A 27,466-nucleotide genomic window follows, 5' to 3' on the forward strand; every position below is an offset into this window, starting at 1 on the left:
CCTCTCTCCAGTCTTTTCTGACTGTGTGTGCATGTGTGTGTGCAGGATGGAGCCAGTTGGCAGCCATGCACTGTGTGATGCTCCCTGACCTCCTCGGACTGGACAAGTACAGACCTCCACTGCTGGAGATGTTGGCTAGGAGGTGGCAGGATCGTTGTCTGGAGGTATGCATGGTCCGAACCAAAGCCCTAAACAAATGTACATTATTGAATACTATAAACTGTATATAGAATGAAGAAACACAATCATCACATAGCTTAAATGCATTTTTCGATCAACAAGGTGAGAAAGTACAAAGTTTGTACATAATATGTTCATTGTTCTTGAATAATCACCAACATGGTTGCTCAGTGATAGACTATAGAAGAGTTAATAATCAATGCATAAATGAGCTTCTTTGTGATTTCAGGTACGTGAAGCAGCACAAGCTCTACTTTTGGCTGAATTAAGAAGGATTGGCCAGTCAGGGCGCAAGGACACCATCGACATGTGGGCGCCCTACCTGCCGCAGTATGTGGACACAGTCAGCTCCCGTAAGTACCTTACATTGCTTTGTAAATTTTTATGTTAATTATTGGTTTGGGCTAAAGCAGGAAAATCACCTGGTTGCCTCAGCATTCATGCTGGACGTTTTAACACTGAAACAAATCCTGTTTGGCCTGTTGTCTTTGAATATAACAGTCCCTGAAAAAATGGAACATGTGTGTATTTCTCCAGATACGTGTTTACGGGGGCGGGGTTTTTAAATAGCTAACCTTAACCAGTAGTTTCCAACACCTAATACCAACTGCAGGCAAAAAACAAAACTTCTGGGTGGAGGTCTTCCTTACTCCGCTATAGGTACTACTCTTCCCCTCACCATCCCTGACTGACCTCCCTACGTTGCGATCATATGACGTTGGCCAATATGATAATGTGTTCTGTTAACATGGACAGAAGCATGTGTCATATCTATCATATATATCTACTTATTTACAGTTGGTGTCGTTTTGGGGTCATTAACCAGCCTTTTGAAGAGGTCCTAATTTTTCCTAACATGTCCTCACTCTAAAGGTGTAAACCTACTCCTTATAAACATACTTAGACACAAGCACTATCTATAATTTCTTTACCTTTCTTTTTCCTTCCCCCTGTCTCCCTCTGTTCCTGCTCTGTATATTCCCTTGTCTGCCTCCTCATCTATAGTTAGACTTGCTGATGGGAAGAAAGGTGAATCTCCACCGTCTTTTACTAGAAACAGCCTTCTAAAATGCTGTGTGTGTGTTCAGGAGTCGCCCTGTGGTTGCTGAGGATACTGGGGGTTTCTCAGGGGAACTATTGCCATGGAAACGGGCACCGGTCAGTGTTGTGTTACCACAGCAGTACCGCAGGCGGGGGAGGTGAGGCGAGTGATGGACCGGTGACCTCAGGGGATGAGGGAGCGTGGGGGGGGGAGGGGGGGGATAGAGAGAGAGAGAGAGAGAGAGAGAGAAAGAAAGGGAGAGATAGAGGGAGGTTAAAGGGTCATTGAATTTGATCTGTGTGCTGCACAGCAGAACTGGAACTGGCAGTAAGATGATTCCTACTGGTCCTGGAAATTCTGGAATATCACGGGGAAGTCAGAAGCGTGTTTGAATCCTCTGGAGAAGGCCTAGAGGCTGATGATCTGTCTTTTGTTTAACAGAAATGTGTCATCGCCACACACGTCTGACATTTGAATTATTTCCAGGGCGTGGCAACCTGTGTCTGAGACGTAATGTCGTGAAAGTCTCTTTACCCTGGAGCTAGCTAGCATTTTACAGCAGTGACACTTCTCCAGGCTTTCGATTTGAATGTTATGTGTTGGTTGGCATTCTCTGTTGTGGCATCCTGTGTTGAGGTTGACCCAGTCTCACAAAGCTGAGTGTGGTTTGGATCATCTCCTCCCTCACAACCCCACACTCCTCATAATGAGCAATCTTAAAGTACAGCGTATACACACTGTTCTGTGTATTTCAATACCTCTTCGAATGTCTCTCTCAGGTCCCTTTCGTGGCGTGCTGAGTGTAACATGAGTGGAGTGATTTGACTTATTCCACACTGTTGACATTGTCATCAAATAGGCACTCTGTACTCCTCTGAAGCCACTCTCTCTCCCCGCTCTGCCTCTCCAGCAGCAGAGTGGTCGGTGTTTGAAGGAAGACACCTGTATTTATCCATTAGCTTTTAGTGTGGGGGAAATGTCACTGAGCTGAGCTAGTGACAGAGTCCCGCAGTCACAGCATGGGGCTGACCAGATAACACACACACACTCACACACACAGCAAGTAGCCAAGGCTGACATTTCAGCTCTCCTGGAAGACTTTAAAAGGCTTTTAACACAAAGAAGGCAGATGTGGTTAGCTTCTGTTCAGAGGGAGTAAGAGAAATAAAATGTGCACACAGTCTCCATCATCACCCACTGTGTGCCTAATTATCTGTGTCTCACCTTAAAGGAGCAATTAAGCATTTTTGAAAGAAAAAATTCTTATTTGCATTTAAGTGTGAGATGACAAATTGGTCAGTCCCTACCCAGCTCACATTGCTCAACAGCTGTGAGCAGTGACCATATCTGAAAGTTCAAACCAACAATAACACAAGACTTCCAGAGCTACAGGGGGGGAGACAGGGAGCAATGGAATACCTAGGAGGTAGTCTGTGAGCCTGGGTGACTATAAAGCATCAACCTGGAGGGGAGGAGCAGGGGGCTGGAGGCCGGCCGGAATGAGAGGGACTTCACACACACTTAACACTCATATTCACACACACTCGAATAAACAAAGTCCCCAGCATTGTTCGCCCTCACACACGCATGATCACACACAATTTTAGGGGTCAAACTGTGCCTGTGTGAAACAGCTGCTTCTTTGAACACTGAATAGCACTCAGTACCCCTCTCCTCCCTGTTTAGTTTACTGTTTGCCTCTGTTTATTCCCCCATTAACCTGCTGTTGTCTACCTTCCCCTGTTCTGTCCGTCTGTCGCTTTTCTCTCCATCGTTTCATCTTTTCTTCATTCTTTTTCTTTTTTGAGCATCTTTTATCACTTTTATCTCCCATCATCTATCTCCTATTTCCATATGTTCTTATCACACATTTTGTTTAATTATTACAAAAACGAGCACTTAATTAAAGTTGATGAAGATGTATATTGAGCTGATACTTAAAATCTCATGAAAATGCAACTGAAACATAACGGCGAAGAGAAAACCCAACTATCTTTGAGATCGAGATACAGCCGAGAGTGCTTTAAAGATCAGGAAGTGTGTGTTTTAAACGGGAGTAGAGGGAGCAACAGACAGAAGAAAGGAGGAGGAGGTCCTGGAGGTTAACAAGGCATGCTGGGAGCTATGTGTCATGGCTGACATGACAAGCTTGACCTTGGAGCAGGGCAGAACGCCTCCTTCTCTTCCTCTCCTCCTCCCCCCTGTCATTCACCCCTCCTCCATTTCCCTCGCTCCTCTTTCCTCCATCAGTTCCTGCATCTCTCTCTCTCTCTCTTTCTTATTCCCTTATCCAGGATATGTGAGTTATAGGTTAGAGGCCCAGCTGCGGTGCATGTGTGTAGGAGATGCAGGAGAACATAAGACTGTTAAAAAGCACTTAATGGTTAGCTGGGGTGCATTGTACGAGGTATCAATGAGTAGACGGACCATAAGCTGTGTCTTTATTCGCGGGCTGCATCCTTTGAAGGACTACAAAGTCTAGGCGTCCATAGGCAGTGGAGAGGGGAGTGTTTGACCTACAGAGGATTTCCTCTTTTCATTAACAGCTCTGGGTTGCTCCCATTGAGGACAGAATAGGATGTGGATGGGGCTGAAGATCCAACTAGCCAATTAGGAGACAGTTGTCAGTATCACGACTACAATAATTTTTATACGTTTTATGTCTTTCATAGAGGTTTCACAGAGGTTAATTGGCTGTAGGTGTAAGTGTAGCTTGTTTGTCGGTGTGTCTCTGTATGGAACTGCAATAGACCCTGTGTAGCATGAAGCAAGTTGAGAAGATGGATGGATGGACGGGTGTATGGATGGATTCATTGATGGATATAAAGCAGTCCTTTCTCAACTGAATATAGAGACCGGTCCCTCTACCTCTAGCTTGCCTTTAGTTCAGCTGCAGTAAAACATTTGTTATGTTTTAATTAAGTCCTATTAAGTTTTTATCACCTTAATGTTTGAGACGGATAATCAACACCCAGAATGTGTATTGGCCTTCTGTCAGTTTCTGTGCATGCACGTGTGTGATTTAAAGCCATTATTTAGAGCTGTCGGCAGCATGTGTGAGCAGGTTAATTGGAACATGAAGCAAAATGTTAACTAGGGTTAATCAATATAATTACACTCATGCAATTACAGTTTTTTTTGTGTATTGTGGGTTGATTTATGAAATTGTGCTTGTGTTGCTGTTGTTGTCTTGTTAACAAAAGAATTATAGTCATATTTTGTTTCTTATTCTGCACAGAAAGGTTTTGCAATCAGGTGTGAGGGGTGAATGCATTCAATGAATGAATTAATCAGACTGTTTTCCCAGAGATTAACCCAGCCCCGACTGTTACCTATAGCCTCATTTATTAGTGTGAAGTCTTTCATTAGCCTTGGCTGCTAATGAAAAGCCACTGTTAATTGGCAATGCAGAGATAAGGGCTAAATGAAAACACTAAATATAGAGGGGGCAGTTTCCATTAATTATCTAGATTAAAAAAATGGCCCAATAAACCTTTATTACCTCCTTAACCAGGATAGTTAGCCTGATAATAAGGATCAACATGGAAACTTGGCATGATGAGCACACACACACACACACGCACACACACACACACACACATCTACATGCACAAAGTCATTCCCTGGGTGGTAGGCGACAAGCTTAACTGTTCTCTCTTTCTTCAGCTGGGACAGGCACAGAGCCGTCACCTCAAGCCCCGCCCCCTCCCGAGGCGCAGCCAATAGAAACCAAAGTACCTGAAGAAGAAATCGACGTGACAGATGATGACATCACAGCAGGTAGGAACACAAATAAAGCAGTTTTAATGGAATGTCCTTCAATATCCAGATTTTGGTTTCTCTTTTTGAAATTTTGAACACATTTACATCTCTTATTATAAAGAGTGTTGATATGGCATTAAACAGCAGTTTCACAGATTTCACAGTTTCACATCCCAATCTTTTCCCTTCTCTGATGATGTTTTGTAGAGCACGGTACGCCTTTTTCTTACTGTACTGTAGATGGAACATGAACAACTCATTATGTTATCTTGCAAATCCAGTGTGAGGGACAGAGTGAGCAGGCCCATTATCTTAAAAGGTTCAAATTCATATCTCTCAGTCACATATTACCTTGAAGTTGCCGTAAAATGTTTGAGGTTATAAAATACAGGGATCCTTTTCCCTGATGTCCTCACAGCCTCATCTGGCTTGATTCTAAAAAAAAAAACACAAGAAGAACTCATTTATCATTTATTTGCTGCTGTATTTATGTGTTTTGCTCTGGTGACTCTGGACAGTGTGTGCTTCCTCTGTGTGTGTGTGTGTGTGTTTCCTAATCGGTGCCCCCTGTATAATACCAGTGTACTGTGACCTGCATGGTGTAAAAAGCAGTTTAGTGTAGTGTGCACACATGCAGTGTGTCTACCTCTCCACACACACACACACACACACACACACATACATGGTAAGGTGTGAAACACTTCTCCCCATGAAACGACTAACACCTGGAGTACAGATAGGAACACACACACACACTTTTCAGTCCATTTGTCTTTGTCACATTTTCCTGAATATTTAACTGTGACAGATAGGTACTTCACTCTCACATAAACACATTTAACCATTACATTTGTATTTATTATTCATAACTATAAAATATTTAATCCCCCCCACAATAACTGAAAGATTAAAACCAGAATGTCCTAATTTGTCTGAAAAGTGTACATTCTATACAGCACACTAACGCACTGTCTCTCCTTCCTTGCTTGCTCCCTCCATCCTGCTCTCAGACCAGTCAATATCACAGATGTGTCTGACAATTTATCATTTCTCACAGCTCATTTTTCTCCTATTGACAGCACTGATTTTTTTTCATTCATTCTCTGTAGTATTAAATCTGAAAATCAGAGCACTGTCTTCTGTGGAGAAAGGTTTTGTTGGGATTTTGTGAACTTAAATCAACTTGTAAAAAAAAAAAACAAATCTAAATGAGGGTTCACTGTTTTAGACTTTGGAAAGTCAAATCCACGACATGGCCTTATTGTAGCCTTCAGTGTTGCTACGCCCAGTATAACAGCTCTGTACTGCAGAGCATTGAACAACAATGTCCCACTGAGGTCCCCTGAAGTATCAAGTATCATTAGTGCCAGTATTTCTCTTGTATTGGGATTTTCTGCCTGTCATGTGAGTATTTGCTTTTTCTATTTTTCTATTTGGTAGCAGTGTTTTAAAGGTTTTTTTTTTTTTACATCAACAGAAAATGGTCGTTTAGGATAGGAGAAAACATAAAATGAAATTAGTGAGAAAGGGGGAGCAGGAAAGGTGTAGATCATTAGAGGAGATGAGAGGAGGAAACAAAGGGGAAAAGACAGAGATGTCGACAGCGGCAGAATCACTTGCCCGCAGGCTGTTTCCACGGCAATAGACTCATCACATTAGTCCGCTGTCTGTCCTGTCATACACACAGCAGCATACACAAGAGTTCAGGATGTGCAGGTGATAACAGTTGTTGCTTGGTGCCACAGCTGCAAAGCCTCCCAGGCCAGAGCACACACACACACACACACACACACGGACATAAACCTGTCTTTCTGTTTGTGTGCTGTAATTATGTCCCTAGCGGTGTCAGGGGATGTCATTAGGATCATGGGTGCCCTCCGCCTCCATTCGCACACACACACACACACACACACACACACACACACACACACACACACACACACACACACACACACACACACACACACACACACACACACACACACACACACACACACACACACACACACTCTCTATATACAGCCTTTATTTCAGTTCTCTATTGGTGTGACATTTTGGTGGAAAAACATGTTGCTAAGGCAGAATATAAACAATAAACATGCACAAAAACAAAGATACATGACACACTAAACACACTAAAGATGTACAATACATGATAATTCAACATGCAGCAATGCATAATTGGCCAGCATTATTGATTATTTTTCAGTTTAATAAAGTAATATAGATGTGTCCTTTTCATATTATGTCAGTTGAATATGTTTAGGCAATAGTAAGTGAAGTGTGTGTCCACTTCAGTACAACAGAAAACAGCCGATGCTGCAGTGCCGCCTGATCATATCAGTGTCTGACAGTAGACACTAGAGGGAAGGCTGCCTCCACCATCTTACAGAGCATCTCTTTTTCTGTCTGTAAAGCAAGGGGCGATCCCAGGGAGGTCAAAGGTTAAAGCTGGGACACAGCTTCATCACACTCCTCCCCCTCGCACTGCTGCGGTTTCACTGTGCTTTCAAGTAATTTTTATTTCATTGTAAATTTAGCCTGGATATTACCATGGATGTCTATCGCTCCTCATGTGTTTCTAAATAAACACCATTCTAGATATTTTTATATGTCTTAGTTAGCTCTGCCTTTTTAAACACATGATTTTTTTTTATTCTATTTTAACCTGAAATCAGGGCCATATAAAATATGGGAACATTCCTGTATTTTCTTTCCTCTTTCTCCCATCTTCTTATTATTTGTCCCTCTCTTACCTACTGTGAGGGGTCCACAGCAGCAGTGATAGAGGTCAGGGGTCAAAGGTCAGGCTGACCCTCACCTCTCAGTGTCATTAGCCCAGTTGTGATTTGGTTAGCTGAAACGCCAGCCTCCCTCGCTAATCTAATATCTGAGCCTGGAGGTCATTTAGGTCAGATCACATTTCTCCTCAGAACAGATTGAACTTATGGAAAAATAAATGTACGAAGCTGCAACTCTGATTGTTTCAGATGATTGAGTCTCTGTTGTGTTGCTCAGGGAGGGACCCAGCTGATGTATGGGAATATTATTGTATTACAGTTTGAAGAGTGAAAATGTTGTTCTAATATTGATAAAGCACAGGAATTTTCTGGTAAGTCTGGAACGAAAACAGCAATATCTGTCATGAGATGTAGGACAGATAGTGGAGTAGTATAAGTATGTAGCGGAGTGTGGTGAGGTATGATGTACTCTTCATGGTGTCCGAAATGGAATGGTATGGTATGTTATAAATGGTTTATTTGGTTTATTTGAGATAACCTATAAGTAAAGCACAAAAGGTATTAATAATATAACAATAGTGTGGTGAAGTATAGTGCCATGTAGTATAGTCACTCCTAGTGTAGTGTAGTGTACCGTAGTATATTTTAGTATAGTATAGTGCTGTGGAATAAGATTACTACTTTGTAATCTTATTATATTCAAATATTTTTTACATAGCATAGCATTGCAAATCACAGCATAATATGGCATCCAATGCTGCAGTTAGGAATGCTTTTTTGAATGGTAGAGAAGCCTGTGTGTGGGTATAGACAGGGCATACTGTAATACAAATTAGTATAATGTGGTGTAATGTAATAGTTCAGTGTGCTTGTATAGTATAATATGGTATGATATGTGTCTAATGGACCTCTACTCTTCTCCCCCTCCCTTCTCCTCTACTCCCACAAACATCTGATTACAGTATGATGCGCATGTTCTCTGCCTCTGTCCCTCACACACACACACACACCTGTCTTATGCTTGAATGGGCAGTGTGACACCGTGCACATGCAGAGGGGGATGGGCTGCGTGTGTGATTGTGCGTCGGGGTTTATGAATGTGTCACAAAGATAAAGCGCTGGCCTTGGGGTGTGTGTGTGTGTTACAGACTGGCAGTCTACTCATGGTCTGACCACAGATGTGGAGCATCAGAGATGGACAGAAATGACTGACCAGTGCACTACTTTGCACTGCACTGCTTTTCTGGGTCACTGTTCAAAGGCCTGATTGACTGTTTAATTAGCAGCTAGAGTTGATTTAAACCCAATAGTCTAATGATTGTCTTAGTGACCTGCTGCAACTTGGTAAAAATCAGAAATTTCTCAGCTTCCGGTCTTTCTTTGCTGTTCAGTTCAGTTTATATTATAAAAACAGAGGTTAATTGATTGCTAAGATGTGCAATATCAGCTTAAACTGTATTGACAGTGACACATAGGCAAGCACTGAAAAATCAGGCAATGCTGGTGTAATTAAAAAAACACACATATTGTTATTAATGTGGAAATGTTAAAAAAAATACAGAATTTGGAAAAATATTATTCTTAGCTTTACTTTGAAAAAGGTTTGAATTTGTGACACTTCTTCCTTAAGCACAAAGGCTAATGTTTCCCCCCTAACTCTTCACTTCACGCTGAAATCTAATGCTGTCAGATAGCTTTGATTCATCTGTAAGCAAGATGTGTGTGAGAGAGAGAGAGAGAGAGAGAGAGAGAGAGAGAGAGAGAGAGAGAGAGACTAAGCTGTGGTGCTTTAATAATAAAATAACTCCTGCTTTATGAAGCAGCAGTGTGATGGAGGCCATCCACTGTCTCTGCATTAGTGAAATTAACATCCAGAGTCATTTTTCAAAACCGCTCCATTACCGGCATGAATGTGACAGCCGCAGAGTGCCAAAATATTAGCTGTATTAAAAACCTGTCGGATGGTAAATTAAACTGCAAAACAAACTCATAATTGATAATAGAGAATAAAAATGTAAGACCCCAGGCTTTTAATATCGGCGCCTTCACACAGCATTACTGATAAATAAAGTGAAGAAAGTTTATTATTAGGGAAGAAGTCTCTGTAGAATACTCCATGTGTTTACACTGCATATGCCCTCCATTGCATTAGAATTAGATCTGTGTAAGATTACTGCCGTATGTTCAGTGTGGAGAATTTGGTAATGTAGTGCTGATAGAGTTTACATTAGAGGATATGTATAACTCAGTGATGGTGGAGGCGCGGCATTTTCTGGATAACAGCGTGTAGACCTGGTCTGTTTTAGTCAAAGGGGTGTCTGCATGAGAGTAGATGCAGAGCTTAAACACCAACATATTAAAGCAGCACTTCAGGCCCGTCTGCTCTCTTCCTCTGACAAACTTGTATCCAGTTTGTTTGTGGTATCTCATGTGGCTGCCCCCTTGACCCCTCCATCGCCCCCCGCCTCCTCCCATACCATTTAATTGAAGCACATTGTTCCCGGTGAGCGCAGATAGTTCTTCTTTCTCTGTCTTAAGACGGTAAAATACACTTAACCTTCAGATGGACTCTGGCCGGTTGGAAGGGCAGCCACCGTTTCAGGACTCAAATCTTTTTTCTCTATCAACTTAATTGTGTTTTCAATTATTTCTCCAGATTTTCTGTCTCCTGACATTTGCTGTAAGGACAACGTTCACCCCCCAACTTCTCCTCTTCCATCCACCAACACTTTTTATCTTTGTAGAACTTTTTTTCTTGATTCAGTAAAAAACAATGAAAGGTTCATCGTAGCCTTGAGAACCATGTTTACAGTTCGCCTGTTTGTTTCTGAGCTCTTATATATTCATTTTTGAATATACAATATAGACTAAATCCTTTCTCCCATAGCACCTTTCTGTCAGTGTAGTTCCCTCGCTTTTTAGTTCTCACATCAGTTTCCTGCTGGCATCGATCCCCTCCTTTGGTCCCTGGTGATCAGGTTTTACCAGTCTCCCATTGATTACCAATGGAGGCAGAGTTGAGGTGCATGATGGGAAGGTAGCTCTAAAGGATGGATGAGAAAGTTATTGGTTTGGTTTTCGTTCACAAAAATAAATGTTTTTATCAGAATAGAAACGCAAACATTCACAGATAATTTATACTTCCAGATTTGTTTCTCTCTGTTTAAGTGATTGCAACAGAAGGTTTGTGTTTAAAAGTTCTATACATACAGTATCCGAGTATTTAAGCAATTTCCCCCTGGTAAAGTATTTCTAATTCTTACATTTTTGTACTAATAACAAAACATGTTTTCATGAATTAAATTACTACTATAGCTGCATGTAATAATGCAGATCATTAAAAGTAGCAATAGAGCAATCCTAAAATAAGTACTACATGAAAATATTTATCAGTATTGGCATTAAAATGTTGAAGTATTAAAGTGAAAGTACTGCTGCAGTCCCTCTGACTGATATATTACCCGGTGTAACACAGTATTTATTTAATGGAATGCTATAGGAATTGCAGTGTAATTGTTGCATCTGCAAACACTGAAAGGACAGTGAGCACACAGTGAGCATACCGACCTGGTGTGTGTGTGATGTTTGAAGACGGTTCCAAAAATGCTACGTGTGATCCACAAGTTACTCTCAGCTCTCCTCTGTAACTATTCTATTCTTTTTTCCCTATAAATGTCTGTTCTTCCCTATTCCCTGTTATCTAACCCCCCCTCTCCTTTCTCCTCCCATCATCATCCTTACCTCAGACCAGATGCAATTAAAAAAAAATGTGATATTTATTATTACTGTCATTAAAACAAAACGTCTTTCTAAAGGTCGCTCTTTCCCCCCCGCTCACTGACATTTCAGGTGTTTCTCCTTTTTATGACATGTCCATATTGTTCAGTGATTTCATGGACTCCACAGGTTGTTGCATTAACCATCCTGCCCTTTTTTTAATAGATTTCTTCCTTTATGGGTAATGTCATTTTAGCCAGAAAGCCTTCTTGTCCCGATCCATTTCTGTTTCATATGAAGATTTAGCTGAGCGGAGGCGAGCAGAAAGGGGAGTCCGACCGCCCCCCCCCCTCTCTTTAGTTTATTCGGTTATGTTTGGGAGCAGGTTGGCCAACAAATAGGATTTAGATACAATGTCATTATAATAGATCTGCCGGTTTGCAAAGGAAGCAAATCGATAGACTTCAAAAATCAATCAGTACGTCCACACATGCAGAAAGGCTGCAGGTACACACCAACAGGAAGCGCTGCTACCAGCTGACTGACTGTAAGAAAGCTCACCTCACAAATGAAGTCTGCTATTACAACTCCTTCAAAGATCTGAGATGATCCAAGTAGTGACGCATTTAATGTTTGATTAATTTCACCTTGACCTGGACATATTTAGTGTCACTAAAAAGTTTTTTTTTTATAAAATATTTTCAATATTTCTCTGTAAATATATACTTTAAAATATTGGCTCTAATTTATAACTGACTGGCAGTGTTCAGCTCTAATATTAGTTTTTTAATCTAAGGATAAAATTATTTTTTAAAGGTCAATTCTTAAATGAGAGATAAATAAACATTTGAATATAAATATAAAATGTAATATGTTCATGTTATAATATGTCATTTTTTTAACCCAGTCGTGTGCCAGAAGGTGAGACTGAATATTACTGTTTGATTGTGACTCAACATACAGCAGTGAGCACCCCCGTGCACATTGTAGAGTTCTGTTTCACTTACACATGACTAGTTGCATTAGACTTAGATGTAGTTGTTCTGTCTTTGCTGCCTGCTAAAACTATACACTACACAATGTCTTGATTTTGTTCATGCCGATCTCCAGTCCGTCTCTCTGTCTTTACTTTCACTTTCTTTCTGTAAATCTGAACTTTTTAGTGATTCTGGTTGGGAGTCTATCTCTAATGCTGTTATCTACTGGCCCAGTCTAGCCCGGGGGATGGATGCCATCTGTAATCCATTTATCAGAGCCGGCCGCTAGGCCTTTTTCCAAATGACAGCTGGCCTTTAGCAATCTCATTATAAAGAGCACCGCGATATAGTATGGAAATATTGGGGGGTGAGTAGGGGGGCACCTAAGCTCTGAGAAATGGACTCAGGAACACTGTGCTGTATGTATACTGTAGGATATAAAATCACAGTTGCAACTGTAATCAAAGGTGCAGTAATGGTAACACTTAAAAAGGCACTCAATAAACACACTCACAGGTCACATGTCTCTACTGTCAGTGTGATCTGATTGTCACCTGTCTTGGTTTACTCAGGCTGATTGGCTCAAGTCTACAAAGTGGTGGCACCTGAAGCTGTGCGCCAGTTCCTAAAGCTTTTTACTTACTGCAGTTACTACAGCTAACCAGAAAGGTTTGGATGATTTTACAGATTATACACACAATTGTCAAAATAGTTGGAGCCACTTTGTCATCAGCAAATGGCAAATAAAAAAGTTTAGCTACAGTTACATATACATGTACATTTACTACATACTTTAGTGTAAAGATTGTGTTTTCTCTGTCCTCACACATGAAGTATTAAACAATACTCCCCGATAGTACTCTCCAACTTAAACATAGTAGGTAACAAAGGCTGTTCTGTTTCCCTGTAATAATAAAATATTATGTAAGAAACTGGTTTATTATTTTCAATTAATTGCTCTTAAAGAAGGTAAATACCGTAAATGGTAAAGTTATGCTTTCAAACATTTTTATTTGCCTAGAAGCTGAGTAATTAAACATCCATTAAGTATCGTAATAATCATGATCTGATCATTATGGCTGTTTGATTTTAAATAATCACCCAACTATTCAAAGATCATGCGATGGTAACAAATCCACTGTGTGAACATCCACAGGAAGTAGATCCAGCAGTGATCATTACACACTTGCTCCCTGTTCATCACACCAAGTGTACTCACTCACCCCCTCTTTCTGTGTGTGTGTGTGTGTGCGTGTGTGTGTGTGGAACGCTTGTTCCCCTGCAATACAAATCCATAACAATGCTGTTCTCACTCATCCAAAGAGAAGGGAAAAAAAATAGAAATCTGAGGGAGGAGGCAGCAGCAGCCACACACACACATAATTTATACACACGTGTAGAGAGAAGACACACACACACGCACATGCACACACTTTTTATGTATTCTGTATTGGCCCTTTGATCCAAGGTGTGTAAGGAGCTCTCATCTCCTACTGTGATACTCTTATAGACACACACACTTTATCACTCACACACACATATATTACACCACTCTGGGCTGAAGCAGCAGTTCCCCACTGTGTAGACCCTGTCACACACGCACTCACAAAAGAGGTTATTTTGGGGTCGTCTTGGTGAACACAATGAAAGGACACGCCCACACACACACTGACACTCATGCACACACTCACACACAAAAGAGCCTACAGTTGCACGTGTCCAAAATCCGTCCAGAGGTCTGTGAACATGAGCGTCTGTGTGTGTCTGCGTGTAAATGTGTTTTCACTGTGACTAAAGGCTTTCAGCGTGACAATAAGGCGTGTGCCTGGGTGCCACTGTGTGTGTGTGTAAGTAATGATTAATACCAGGACAATAGAAGTGTGCCTTTTCAGTTGTTCGGCTCACTGGAGGCTCACAGGCCTGCTGCTTTTTTTTTTTTTTTTTGTACCATCTTTCAGATTGAAAATAAGGGAAAAAAATACAAATAAAAAAGCTTGACACTTTCCCTGTGAAAACACAAGATGAAACCCTTAAACAATCTTTTTTTTTAAATAAATTGTCACAGGTTTCATTTATTTATATTCACTAGAGCCAGTGGATCAGGAGCTGTGATGTTTAATCCAACTAAATTTGGAAGTCTTTCATTTTACACAATCTGTCATCGCATCCTTTATTATAAATTAGATAGAGGGTGCCTACGATTGAAGTGTTATTAAAAAAAAGACAAAAGACAACAACATGTTTACTTGTCCACAGGTGAAAATCACCCAGCATGTGTTAACTTCCGTGTGCCTCTGTCTCTTTTTCTAACAGGTTGTCTTTCCAACCTTCCACCAAATGCCAAGAAGATCTCCAACTCATACGAGGAGCGGCGTAAACAGGCCACTGCCATCGTGCTGCTGGGAGTCATCGGGGCTGAATTTGGTGCTGAGATTGAACCTCCCAAGGGCTCGGCACGCGCTCGAGCTGGCGGACAAGCACCTGAAGGTTTTGGACTGACGAGCGGAGGGTCATCAAACTACTCACTGGCCAGGCACACATGTAAGTAGAGAAACATGCATACACACAGTGGACATACTGTAAATTATGATATAGTTTTATTTTCTTTTAACAAGCTTTATTCTGTATACGGGGCTAAAATTATTATAAACATTTAGTAACACCAACCATGATGCAACACTTCTTCACTGAGGCTGCACTTGCAGTTCAGTGCGTACATAGACAGCAGTGTTTGAAGCATGTCCCACACTGTCATTTTTCCAAACTCACAACTCCACAACTGACAAAGTAGAAACTTCAGAGTTGGATTAGAGGTGAGGAGAGAGATGGGATTGATTTTCACCTACCAAGCTTGACACCTTAAGGAGCTTGGCACTGACTGATACACACACACACACACACACACACTCACTGAGCCCAGCCTGTGCCATGCTGTGCCTGCAGCGTTGGACCTTGGTGGGCATCAAACCTGAACTAAGCAGTGCTGCTCTTCCGTCCCACTGCTCCAGAGCTCTGATTTGCTGCCTCTGGGGGCGTCCGCCCAGCGACAGAGCCTGTGCTCCCACCGATAGGCTGTGGAGCGATGCCTCTAAGTTGGACCTGTACACAGCAGTCAGCTCACCTGTGTGGACTCTCTCTCTCTCACACACACACACACAAACTCTAAGCCTGTATCATCAGATGAAAACAACTCCAGATTTAATTGATTTTTTGAGCTCCTCACAGGGGCTGTCTCTGGACATTTTCCAAGACAACACAAGTGCCCCAGGTTATTATTTTCTCTGTTACATTATCAAGTTTTTTGAACTACTAATGAAAACCTGCTGACTTACCTGCAATTAAGTGTCATGACTGCTGAGGTACCACCTGTGCATGTAGACATACGTCAAATTTCAGACACTTTTCTAAGCACTACACTAAGCAGTGATGCTCAGGTCGTAACTTTTTATCTAAAATGTTATTTTAAAAATACTTCACACCAAGGTTAATCACACCAATGTACTCACCCCTTCCTGATGAACAGACTAAAACTTAAACCTAAGCATAGCTCTTTATTTAGCATTTACCTAAGTGAATTCCAACAGGATGTTTCTACTAACTGACCATTTCAGCCTGACCTCACCTGACACAGTGCCTGCCTGGATCTTTAAAGTGTGTTCCCTCAATTAGACTATTACAGATGACCATAAAAAGCATAAGGTGCAGGATGTTTTTTCTTTAATCCTATCTCCTCTATTTCTCCTTTGTTTTTTCTCTTTTCATCCCTGCCTCCTTCTTTCTCCTCACCCCCCTCTCCTCATTCAGTTTGTTGTTTTTCCCCCTCCCTCCACTCTCCACCCCCCCCTTGCTCTGTTATGAAATTGAAAGATAGATCGGCGTTGTTGGCATACAGTGCGGTATGTGATGAATGAGAGCTGTCCACCCAGAGAGAGGGAGGGTACAGAAGTCTATACAGCAGGGTATAGATTGATGTTTTTATATGGCAAGGAGGGTGGGGGTGGGGGTGGGGGGATGTAGAGGAGATGGAGGGGGAGATTGAGCTTAAGGATAGAAAGAGGGAAAGATGGACAAACGATGACAGAAGGAAGAGAGCATACTGTTGGGGAGAATAAAAGACAAAAGTGTGCATCAGTGCACAGTCTCTGGACAATGATGCTCACAGTAAATGTCAAAATACCCCCAGTCCCACGTGAAGCCCATTCACTTGCTCTGACATTTTTAAACATTCATGAGAACTGATCAGAAATGGAGTTTTACCACGTGTGAACATTCAATGAGAAAAGCAGATAGAATCTGCAGGAGTCGATCTATGGCTCAACTCCACAGGAACCTGTTAGATTTAGTATCATTTATTCTCCTGGGAGCAAACATTGGAGAGCATAGATGGAACAACTGGTAAGGAGCATCCTGACACCCTTCTTTTAGCATCTCCAACCGCTTGTCCTCTTAGTAAAGAAAAAAGTTCTGCTTAAAAGTCCATCCTCTCCATTTGCGTCTTGAAGTTTTAGTTGGGCATGCTAGAGTTAAGTGAACTTTTAACTTTTAAGACTTTTCTTCAGTATTTTGATCCACTTACAGCTCACAGAGATCACAGTACAGACCTGAATGCCAGGCGTTTTACTTGCAAAGCTAGCTGATGTGGTACAGCTGGTGTTCTACCTGCTAACACACAACAGGTTAGCCAGCACCACTATAGTGCTGGACAGTACAAGACCCACTCTGCTGGCTACATGGGTGGTCACTTGCTATTCCTCATCATCCGGTAAACAAGTATTGCTTTTATAATCTCCAAATTACATTTGTATTATACACATATACACAATGCACCATTTCTCTCTCCTCCTCACTAAAATAGCTCTCATTCTTTTTTTCCATTCTGCAGCCAGTCTGATCCAGCTCTCATCCACTAACCAAGTCCCCAACATTGATTTACCTTCACCTCTCATTTAAGCCCAAACAGAGGAAGAGAGCGAGTGGGGTGCGGTGGGGGGGAGAACGGAGGAAAGAAAGCACAAACCCTGTTAGTGGCCGTTTCGGCCTGGTAAATCTTAGACGTCACCAATCTGTCACTATTTCACACTCTCTACTTCTCCTCCCATCTACCTTCCTTCCGCCCTACTCTTCTTCCTCTGTCCTCCTGCTCTAATCACCCTCTGTGTGTTAATGTGGCATGTTTACTGCCCTAACTAACAGCTCATTATAGCCGACTGACGCTTTGTCAATAGCTATTGTTTCATTTGGGCGCGAGGCCTTTAAACAAAGATGTCCGCTGTGAGAAATGGAGCAGACTCTGGACCTCTCTTACTTCCTGCTCCCTTATTAGAGGGCAGGGGCTGTAAATCTGAATCTCAGTCCGGCCGATTTCAGCCCTGGCTGTAAATGGCCATCTTTAATTGTCCATCAAAATATATATATATATACATATAAATAAACTAACAAGGCTTTTAGGAGCAAATGTGGCTGTCTGATTGAGCTCACGTTACAAATGCTCACACTCCCCCACCCACACACAGTCACTGTCAGTTTTGAACAGATTTGAACTTTGACCTCATGACCCCTAAAACCCTGGTGTCCAGCATCACTGAGGAGTACGATCGGATTGTTTTGGGCCTTTATGTAACAAATGTTGCATCAACAGTCATTTTTTTGTTTTTAAGGTTTCACACCGTTTAAAGGGATAGATTATTGTTAGTCCATAGTATCCAATAGTATGAACAGTGAATACATATTGTAGTACAAAGAAAGAAAGAGCAGTTTAATAGAATGGAACAGATGTAAATACATGGTGTAACCAAGAGTGTAATAGTGTTCTTGATTTCTAATGATCACTAAATAGAGGTCAAAGATCATGCAGTCCTACATTGCTGCTGATATTTATAGTCTACTATTTGCATGTATATTGATGTATGTTACAATCACATAATTGATTTTGACTCGTGCTAGCTTGCTTACCTTTTGTTGAGGGTCAAAGTTCACAGTTTTTGTCACTGGTTCAGTCACAACACGCGAACATCACACTTGATCTGCATGTTTGAATTATTGTCTCTTTACTAATGGCTAACAACATGAGCCGCCGCTATCCATTTCTTACCATCTGTGTCACCCATAAAGACATAGCACAATGATGCTAACATAGTTACTGCTCAATCAGTCATTGATGGCTTATAGTGGTTATACCTAGCGTTGCAAACAGGGTTAGCCTCATGCTATATCTGTCATAACCCCATCCATAGACTGTGTATAGATATAAACCAATAAGGAATGGGGTTTGCCATTTAAGGCAGGCTGATGATAAAATGCCAGGAGATCCAAGTGATGAGATTAGCTGTGTGTGTCTGGAGACTGGAGGACCTTTAAGGCCACCACAAGATTATAACTAAAGTAAATGATCTGTTTTATATTGTATGTTTCTTCATATTATGGCTGTTTAGCATTTGCCTTTCAAGTGAAAATACAATGGAGTGTATTGATCTCGGAGTAAAATCAGACAGTGGAAGATAAAAAGAGCCTAATGCTAATGTAGAGTCTGGTTGAGACAGATTTGCAGCTTTACAGCTGTAACCCAGAGCATTCTGCATGTTTGTCACTGACACCGGACGTAATTCAAAAGCAGAGAAGTGCATACAAAACTGGATATTTATTCTGATCTTTCATTCGCAGTTCTCTTCCTTTGGCTCGATCCTTTTGAAGCGTCTCTAAAAAAACTCTGGCTGCCATGGGTGCGATAGGCATTGAGAGACAGACAGATCTAGGAGGGTGGGGAAGGAGGGGCTGCCTGTGTCGGTGTGTATGTATGTTTGGGAAAGGGGGTGGTTATTGAGAGATGGGGGATATCTTCTGGAGTCTTAATGGTCAGTGCTTCCCCACAGAGACTGGCTCAAATGTCAGGTCAGCTATGAAGTGACCTCTATCCCGCTTGCTGTCTTTTTTTCCTTTGAGGGCGTGTGTGTGTGTATGTGTAACACAAATGCATGTATGTGCCATTCCTAGCTAAGTCTCTGCCTTGTTCCTTAATGAGAAGATAAATGAGTTATCTTTATATTGAATTCCTTTGTTTGAGATTTGTATTATTGTGCAGCTATAGTGTTGCTAAGATGATGGTGGTGGGTGTGGCTTTGACTCTTGTTGAAGACAACAACTGATGTGGTCATGACAGTTACTGTAAAATAATGAATATGTCCACAATATTTAAATTGAATAAACAGGAAAAATCCTTGAGTTGGTACCAAATATGTTGATGTGTTTTATAACGCCATCCCTCATATCCCTCAATATATTCATTTTAAAAGCTAATTAGCTCATGTAAAATGCAATGTAACATTGTCGGATGGCATTTTCAGTTAAAACACTCTGATTGTACTCTTTGCAGGTAAAGCACTGACCTTCCTGCTGCTGCAGCCTCCCAGCCTCAAGCTGCCTGCCCACAGCACCATCCGGCGCACTGCCATCGATCTGATTGGTCGAGGATTCACGGTGTGGGAGCCGTACATGGACGTATCGGCCGTGCTCATGGGACTGCTTGAGCTGTGTGCTGACGCAGAGAAGCAGCTGGCCAAGTAAGTCCACAGACGCCTACATACAAACTTAAAGCAAGTTTTGGTAGTTATTTGCTGCAGCTCATTAAAATGGTCCCTCCCTGCTTGCGCTTACTCTGCTCTTCCTGTGCACCAGCCTGACCATAAGAAATTGCATTGCTACAATAAACCCTGTTAAAGATTTTGTGAATGAGGCATGAGGAATTGTTAATAATAGCTTAGGTTCACTCTCTGCTCTGTGAAGTGATGGAAGCTGTTTTTATGTGGCACTGCTTGTGCACAATAAATAACGATTTACCCAAGGAGTTGAGATTCGACATGAGGTAACTGGGACTTGCTCTTGTCCAAGTCCTGACTCTGACTTCTCTTGAATGTCACAGACACATTGTATATATACGTCTATAATATGTAAAATATGATGATTATGGACACATACACTCAGGCATTAGAGAGCTGGAAGAGTGAGTTACGAGAGCCCGGCTGTAATGTGATTGTAAGACATAATGATGATATAACAATGTCTGTATTGCTCTGACACGAGACTCCTCTCTGAGTGCATGCACGTTTGTCCGTTTTCAGGAGGTATTAATGTGTTATGTACTTAAAATTATTTATTCTTTGTTTAGTGAGACACTAGCACCAGTGATCAAACAATAGTGAGCAAATAGTCCAGCAGCAACCCTCTAGCAAGTTTATATATTAACTTAAACCTGTACAGTTGGCAGGATTTGGGAAATTATCTATGAAGACCAAAATTATACCAGGATGTAAACATGTCTGGGTGGAGTGGATGCACCCAGAAAACCACCTCATAGACCAGTGTCCAGTGGTATTTAGTCTTTAAAGCATAGATTATAACAGCAGCAGTCGGCTTCACTATCAACATTACAAACTGCAGAGAGGAGGTCAAAGGTCATGGCTGCCTTTACTCAATCATAGAGAGGTTGTGGTTGAAGCGGCTTTTTATACAAATGAAGGCCACGGGTCACAAAGAGAGGCTAATTCTCCAGCATCTTCTCATGTTTGGCACAAAGCCCTGTGTGTGTGTGTGTGTGTCTTCCTCCCTGCTGAAATGTAACTGGCCAATATTAGTTGATCCTATTAAGGCTGAAACTCGAGCTGGGCCAGTCTGGTTAAATGAGTATAGATATGTCTGCTGCCACTGTGTGTGGAGAGAAACGACACAATTACATTTTAGTAGAATGCATTTTTAGTAGAATAGAAAGTGAAGAGTTAGAAAATTAAATACAAGACAGCCAGGAAGACCAGCAATATGAGGCAATTACATCTTATATATGCAACTGGATTTTTTTTCCCATTCATTGCCCCTGACAAGGTCGAGTAAAGGATAAAATCTAAAATGCACTCACACACACACACTCACACAGAGTTCATGACCATGTATAATTAATAATGAGATGTCTGCAGGTGTGTGTTGTTGCCTCCTGGCGTTGTTGAAGTAAACAGCACAAGTGCTGATCAATGAGGCACACAGTCATCACATCGGTACATTATAATACACACAGAGAGAATACATAAATACACACACACACACACCTATCTTCACTCAGGCAGTTTATTTAGTGTAAAGATTATGTAAAGATGAATGCAACACTGGCTAAAGGAGAGTGGGACACACACACACACCACACAGAATGTATTTCCATGCAGCTGACTTGCAGTGAGGCTTTTTGTCCCTGGTGCACCAAAAGATTGTCAATACACTCCATGCAGAGCTGTGTGTGTGTGTGTGTGTGTGCTTCTATGTCTGTGTCTGTGTGAGTTAGTGAGTGTGATAATCCCTATTCAGTAGGCAGAGATTTGAAAAACCTCCTGGTGTAGAATACTTACACATTTTACACTTTTAGACACACAAAAGTGTGTGTGTGTGTGTTAAACCTGCAGCACACACTTTTCAAGGCATCTATTCAGAGGCCCTACCTACGCCCTATAAATTCTTTGAGGCTTAACATTTCCTGCTCTGTCTGAATAAATATCTAAGTCACTATTTTATGAATGCACTCAGACCCTGTTGGACCTGGTAACAATTTTAAAACAACCTCCAACCTGTCAGTGACACCTGTACTATGAGAAGTTATATTCTAAAACAGGTATCATATCTCTTCCTTTTTGTAATAAAATGTAGCCTTATGTAGCTTAATCTGAGACATCGATATGATGAAACTTTGGAGTTTCAGTTATGGCTCAGATGTGATGATCGTGTGATGTTGTTTGCCATCACGTGCATTGTGTGTGTCCTCTTAGTATGTGTTGGACTTGATAGCATAACTATCACTGTGGTTGTTATCTATATGTGGGAGGAGAAGTTGCATTTTTCATGCAGTGCTAAATGAATGTTTTGGTGATGTTGGTGTCGTGCAGTGAAAATGACATGTTGTCACCATGGATGTTTCAGCAATGATCCAAATACTGCAGTTTTACAAAGTTTTGTCAACCTTCAGATGTTCACTAAAGACTAATAAGTTGCTGTCCCAGTCTGTTAGGAGCAATAAATAAGATAAAAAAAATAATGAAAATAAAAAAATCACTTCCTTTCATTCTTCTTCCTATAAAAAAAAAACTCTTTTATGATATATGATATGTGGGCAGCAGTGGCTCAGTGGTAGAGCAGGGTTGTTCAATAACCGGAAGGTTGGTGGTTCAATCCCAACTCCTCCCTAGTCACTGTGTGTCCTTGGGCAAGACACTTTACCCGCATAGCCTCCAGTGTACTCACTGGTGTATGGCACTCTTGGCTGGGCTGCCTTAAGCAATAAATAATAATAATAATAAAGGTTTCTTAATGTCAATAAATGTGACCAACTCTTTTCACGACCTTCCTCCTGACATGGGTTGGACACAGATTGTACATTTCACGCCTATGCTGCTGTTTCTGCCAGAGATGTATAGATGGAAAGGGAAACGGTGTGTATGTAGAAATGTATTATCAGCAAAGTGTGTGATGTGCTCAAGTTTCTGCTAAAAGGGAAGACGCCAGCCTTAAATGAAGTTGTTCAAGTGCAATATTCACATCATCCTGTATGCCTGTATTCATGCATGTGTGTGTTAGCTGGGGCATTGTCACATCAGTTACTACACCAACCATCCAGTCACCCATCTTCAGCTAACTCAGGAAACCAATCAGCAAGTCAGTCTATCAGTCCCTAAAACAGCCAGTCAGACAGAGAGAGAGAGAGAGAGAGAGAGAGAGTCTTGGTTTCTTTCAGTGGTGACTCTCATCATGTAACTGAGGTTATTCACTCCTCCCTCACACACAAAAATCAATACTTCCAGTCCTCGCTGTGTGTATGTGTGTGACTGTGAGTATTGACTGGATAATGTCAGCGTGATATTGGCTGTGAATGCAGTCATGTTGTCAGGTTCACACACACACACACACACACACACTCAACCCTAGGTGTGTTTGTCAGCTGCACATACAGCTCTGAAAGTTTATCACACATAAATTTATGAATTCATTTTAAATTAGCCATTTTAATACACTTAAATCATTTGTTTTTTACTTTATATTATTGCTCAAATATAATATAATGATTATATTTTATCTTATATTTTTGTGTGTGTGTGTTCCCATGTGAGTCCTGATAATCCAGATTATTTCATTACATGTTCTAAATGTTGGTTATTAACCTCAGTGGGCCTTAGCACAATTAGCTCCTTGCACTCCTGCTGCCTTATATCAACATGGTGACTGTTTCCAATTACAGCCACCTCTCTAAATGAAATTAAACATTTCAATATTGCTGATATATTGCCAATATATTACCAGCATTAATTATAGGATCTGTAGCTGTGATGTGTAATCAGAGGAGATGAATCGTGCAGCTCAGCCGAGCGTCTACCCATCACTCCCTCCCTCTCTCTTGTCCCTCTCTCTTTCTCTCACTCCCTTGAGTCATTTGTTAACAAGGTGGCCTTGCTCGCCCTCTTGGTCTTTCTCCCTCTCCCTCACGCACACACTCTGAGGGGTGTGTGGCCAGCTGTTAGGGTGTGTGTGTGTGTGTGTGTGTCTAATTCCTGTTGCATTGTGGGAGTCCATTATGCTGTCGTCTGGTGAATGGCTCCCATTGACTCGGCCTTGACATTATAAGCTGCCCGCTAATCTCTTCACTCCATATATTTGTAAGACTCAATCTCTGCTGCTTTTCTCAGGTTTATCTCATTTTCCTCCTCCCCTCCTAAAGTGGTTTATTTAAATGTCTTGCTCTTTAAAGGATAGGCTTATGTATTTATCTTATTGTCAACAAATCACACAAAACAACAATGGATAACAATATTGAGTGTGTTTCCTAATCCTCATTTATCTTCTCTGTGGCAGGGTTTCACTGCATTTTCTCCTAATAACTCCCTAATAACACAAACCTACAAATAAGTTTAATTTTATATCCACCATCCTGCTGCCAAGGGTGTATTCATCTGCTGCTGAAAATAGTCCCAAAAAAAATTTATTTTTTTGGTCTGTCTTTATAATCTGGGGCGTTTGTATTGTCTCCACAGCATCACAATGGGTTTGCCGCTCAACCCGCCTGCAGATTCAGCTCGGTCGGCCCGCCATGCCCTCTCTCTTATTGCTACTGCCCGGCCGCCCGCCTTCATCACCACCATTGCAAGAGAGGTGAGATTGAAGTGGTTAAATATTTCTCAACACGCATCTAAATAGCAGCTTTAACTCTGGCCTTTTTTAAAAAAAAAAAAATAGGTTCATCGCTACAATGCAGCTCAGGCCAACTCTCAGTCACAGCAGAACGTTCACACCACCACTCTGGCCAGAGCCAAGACAGAGATACTGCGAGTGATTGACATCCTGATTGAGAAGATGCCTGGGGATGTCGTAGATCTGCTTGTAGAGGTAAACACAATGACCCTGTTATATTTGTATAGTAAACGAACTGACATATGTTATTTAATACCCACATTCTTGCACTCCTTCAGGTGATGGACATCATCATGTACTGTATTGAAGGCTCTCTGGTGAAGAAGAAAGGCCTGCAAGAGTGTTTCCCTGCGATTTGCAAGTAAGTATAATGAAAATCCCCATGAGGACTGACTGTCAATGCCAATGTCAAAGGTCAGAGGTCAAGTCACTGGTGATAGACAGCAACCTCAGGGCATGCAAATACACCTCCTTAATCTGAGTGTGTGTGAGAATATATTAATACAAGATGGGTACATTTCTCTCTATGTATTCTCAATAAAACAGTGTGTTTGTGTTTGTATCTACGACAACCACACAACTACATAATGTATTCCCACACCAGCAATCCTGCTTTACATAATAACCAGTAGCCCCTCACTGCTAGCTGTGTTACTGACAGGACTTTGTGTGAAGCAGTCATGTCCATAAAAAAACTCCTACATAAGCCATTTCAGCTAGTTCCTGCAAATACTTCCATCCACACATACAACTCTTTACTTTTCCATGGCAACTTACAATTCAACTTACAGAACAGTACAACAAGTATAGAAGGAAAACGAAATGATAAATAATTAAAATGTCACTCTACTGCCACCCTCTGTTGTGATATGACAAGCCTATCACATAGCTCACATTACCCAGAAGATTTTAAAGCTTGTTTTTCATATGAAAAATAGATCTAACACTAAGTGTACTGTATGTATGTCTATTGTATCTCTATGCATTACAGTCATTATTTTTAATCATTTTAGACACAACATAACTGTCCATACATTTTCCTCTGCTCATTTAGGCCTGGTTGTATGTTCATGAGTTAATGCTTGTTTGTTGTCCTGCAGGTTTTACATGGTTGGTTACTGTGACCGCAGTCACCGCATCGCCGTTGGAGCTCGCCAGGGTTCAGTCGCCCTCTATGACGTTCGTACTGGAAAATGCCAGGTACGTTCTAAACTCTGTACCTCAGCTGTTAGTTGGAGCTATTTAGTCTCCTGACTAGTAGTAGCTATACCATCCCTCACATAGAATAGGACATCTTGGATATCTTGCTTGTATGAGAGGAAAGGGAAGTGAGGAGGAAGCAAGAGGAGGAAGGAGAAGCAGGGGGTGTAAAGAAGAGTAAATACGATGGGCGGAGGACAGGAAGAGGGAAGGAGGAGAGGAGTTGTTGCCTCAACTGTTTTTTTCCCTAGTAATTGATTAATGATGAAGCGATGACTCTCTTAATCATGTTTTTGTCTTAGCCCGCATTTATGTTTGATTGTGTGTGTGTGCTGCTTGTTTTTATGTTTGTGTGTATTTCTCTGTGTGAGTGTGTGTGTGTTGGTAATTTGCTGTGTATTGATTTGCAGTAACCTGAGCAGTCCAGTCTGGTGGAGGGGGGTCATTTATATCTGATAACAGCACGGCCCTGTTCACCCAACATCTAGTTTGATTGTTTCTGTGTTGGGTGTTTTTGTTTGTGTCCATAGTGTCAAACCAGGAGACACTTCTCTGTGTGTGTGTGTTATTTGCAGTAATTAACATTTGATAGATAATGGTTCTGCAGGAACTGTGTGTGTCTACTGGAGCCATTACTAGTGTTTTATTTTATGTGCAACAGAAAGCTGTCTGCTTTATTAATAGAGTTCAAGTTCTTCTACATTTTTTTCCATTTTGATTTTTCTAGCTGCACCTACTGGAAGCTTGTCTCTGTATGTGACTCAGTCAGCCTGAAAAGTACTGATGGAAACAACATTTTAGTAAATTTGAGCATCCATCAAAGGGCAACCAAACATCCTATGAAGAATCATCAAACAATATTTCTTATTGCCGTTGACACTCCTGTTCAACTCCAAACCATTCCACAATGCTAAATATATGGTCTCAACTCTTTTTAGAGTTACCTTAAATAAAAGGTTAGGAAGGTCAAGACTGGGAAAGAAACAAGGAGGGACAAAAGGAGCAATGGCCCTAGGGAGGGAGGATGCATTAAAGCAAGGAAAAGAGGAAATAGAGGAGAAGAAAGGTGACTGGAAGTAAAGCAAAGACACAAGAGTATGAGATGAAGAGGAAGTTAGATGAGAGGAGAGGCAGGGTTTGTTCATAATCCATCTTTGTGTGTGTGTGTGTGTGTGTGTGCCTGCGTGTGTGTGTGCCCAACCGTAGCTTGCTAGTCCCTGCGTGACCATCTGCCACAGCTTTGATCAGCCTCTGTGAACAGCCCTTTGTCGCCAGCATCACTTTGTGTGTGTGTGTGCGTGTCCAGCTGCTTGTTCTGCTTCTTTAACAGACTCTACTGAGTCTACTAATTGAACACAAAGAAACAATCTGACTGATCTGGCTGCATCTGTTTTCTTTCTGTAACCACTGAATCCAGAGGAAACATTTTGGAGCTGGAGGTGTAGCTCTGTCTCATCTCCCACTGAGCCTCCCATTTCCTTCCCCAGCATTATTAACCTTATTAGTTACCGTTATTACCATTTCCCATTCAAAGAATTATACTTGATTGGCTGTAGTTTTAACCCTTTTGAGCCCTGCTAAGCTAATCGCTGCAGGTTTGCATATCCTTTACACTGTGTGCTAGTTGTTAGCATTTT

At 41.4% G+C, this 27,466-nt stretch overlaps 1 protein-coding gene across 3 annotated transcripts in view; it reads left to right on the top strand.

Moving 5' to 3' along the window:
- Positions 1 to 27,466, top strand: part of wdr7 (WD repeat domain 7) — a 62,593-nt gene that overhangs the window by 30,297 nt on the left and 4,830 nt on the right. For all 3 annotated transcript variants that reach the window (XM_028417626.1, XM_028417628.1, XM_028417627.1), the window contains 9 exons: positions 46 to 164; positions 410 to 533; positions 4,889 to 5,002; positions 14,733 to 14,960; positions 19,789 to 19,975; positions 24,473 to 24,590; positions 24,675 to 24,824; positions 24,908 to 24,990; positions 25,730 to 25,829. In XM_028417626.1, the coding sequence (XP_028273427.1) occupies positions 46 to 164; positions 410 to 533; positions 4,889 to 5,002; positions 14,733 to 14,960; positions 19,789 to 19,975; positions 24,473 to 24,590; positions 24,675 to 24,824; positions 24,908 to 24,990; positions 25,730 to 25,829 (1,223 nt within the window). The remainder of the gene's footprint in view (positions 1 to 45; positions 165 to 409; positions 534 to 4,888; positions 5,003 to 14,732; positions 14,961 to 19,788; positions 19,976 to 24,472; positions 24,591 to 24,674; positions 24,825 to 24,907; positions 24,991 to 25,729; positions 25,830 to 27,466) is intronic.

This window comes from Parambassis ranga, chromosome 12, assembly GCF_900634625.1.
Source record: "Parambassis ranga chromosome 12, fParRan2.1, whole genome shotgun sequence".
Lineage (NCBI taxonomy): Eukaryota > Metazoa > Chordata > Actinopteri > Ambassidae > Parambassis > Parambassis ranga.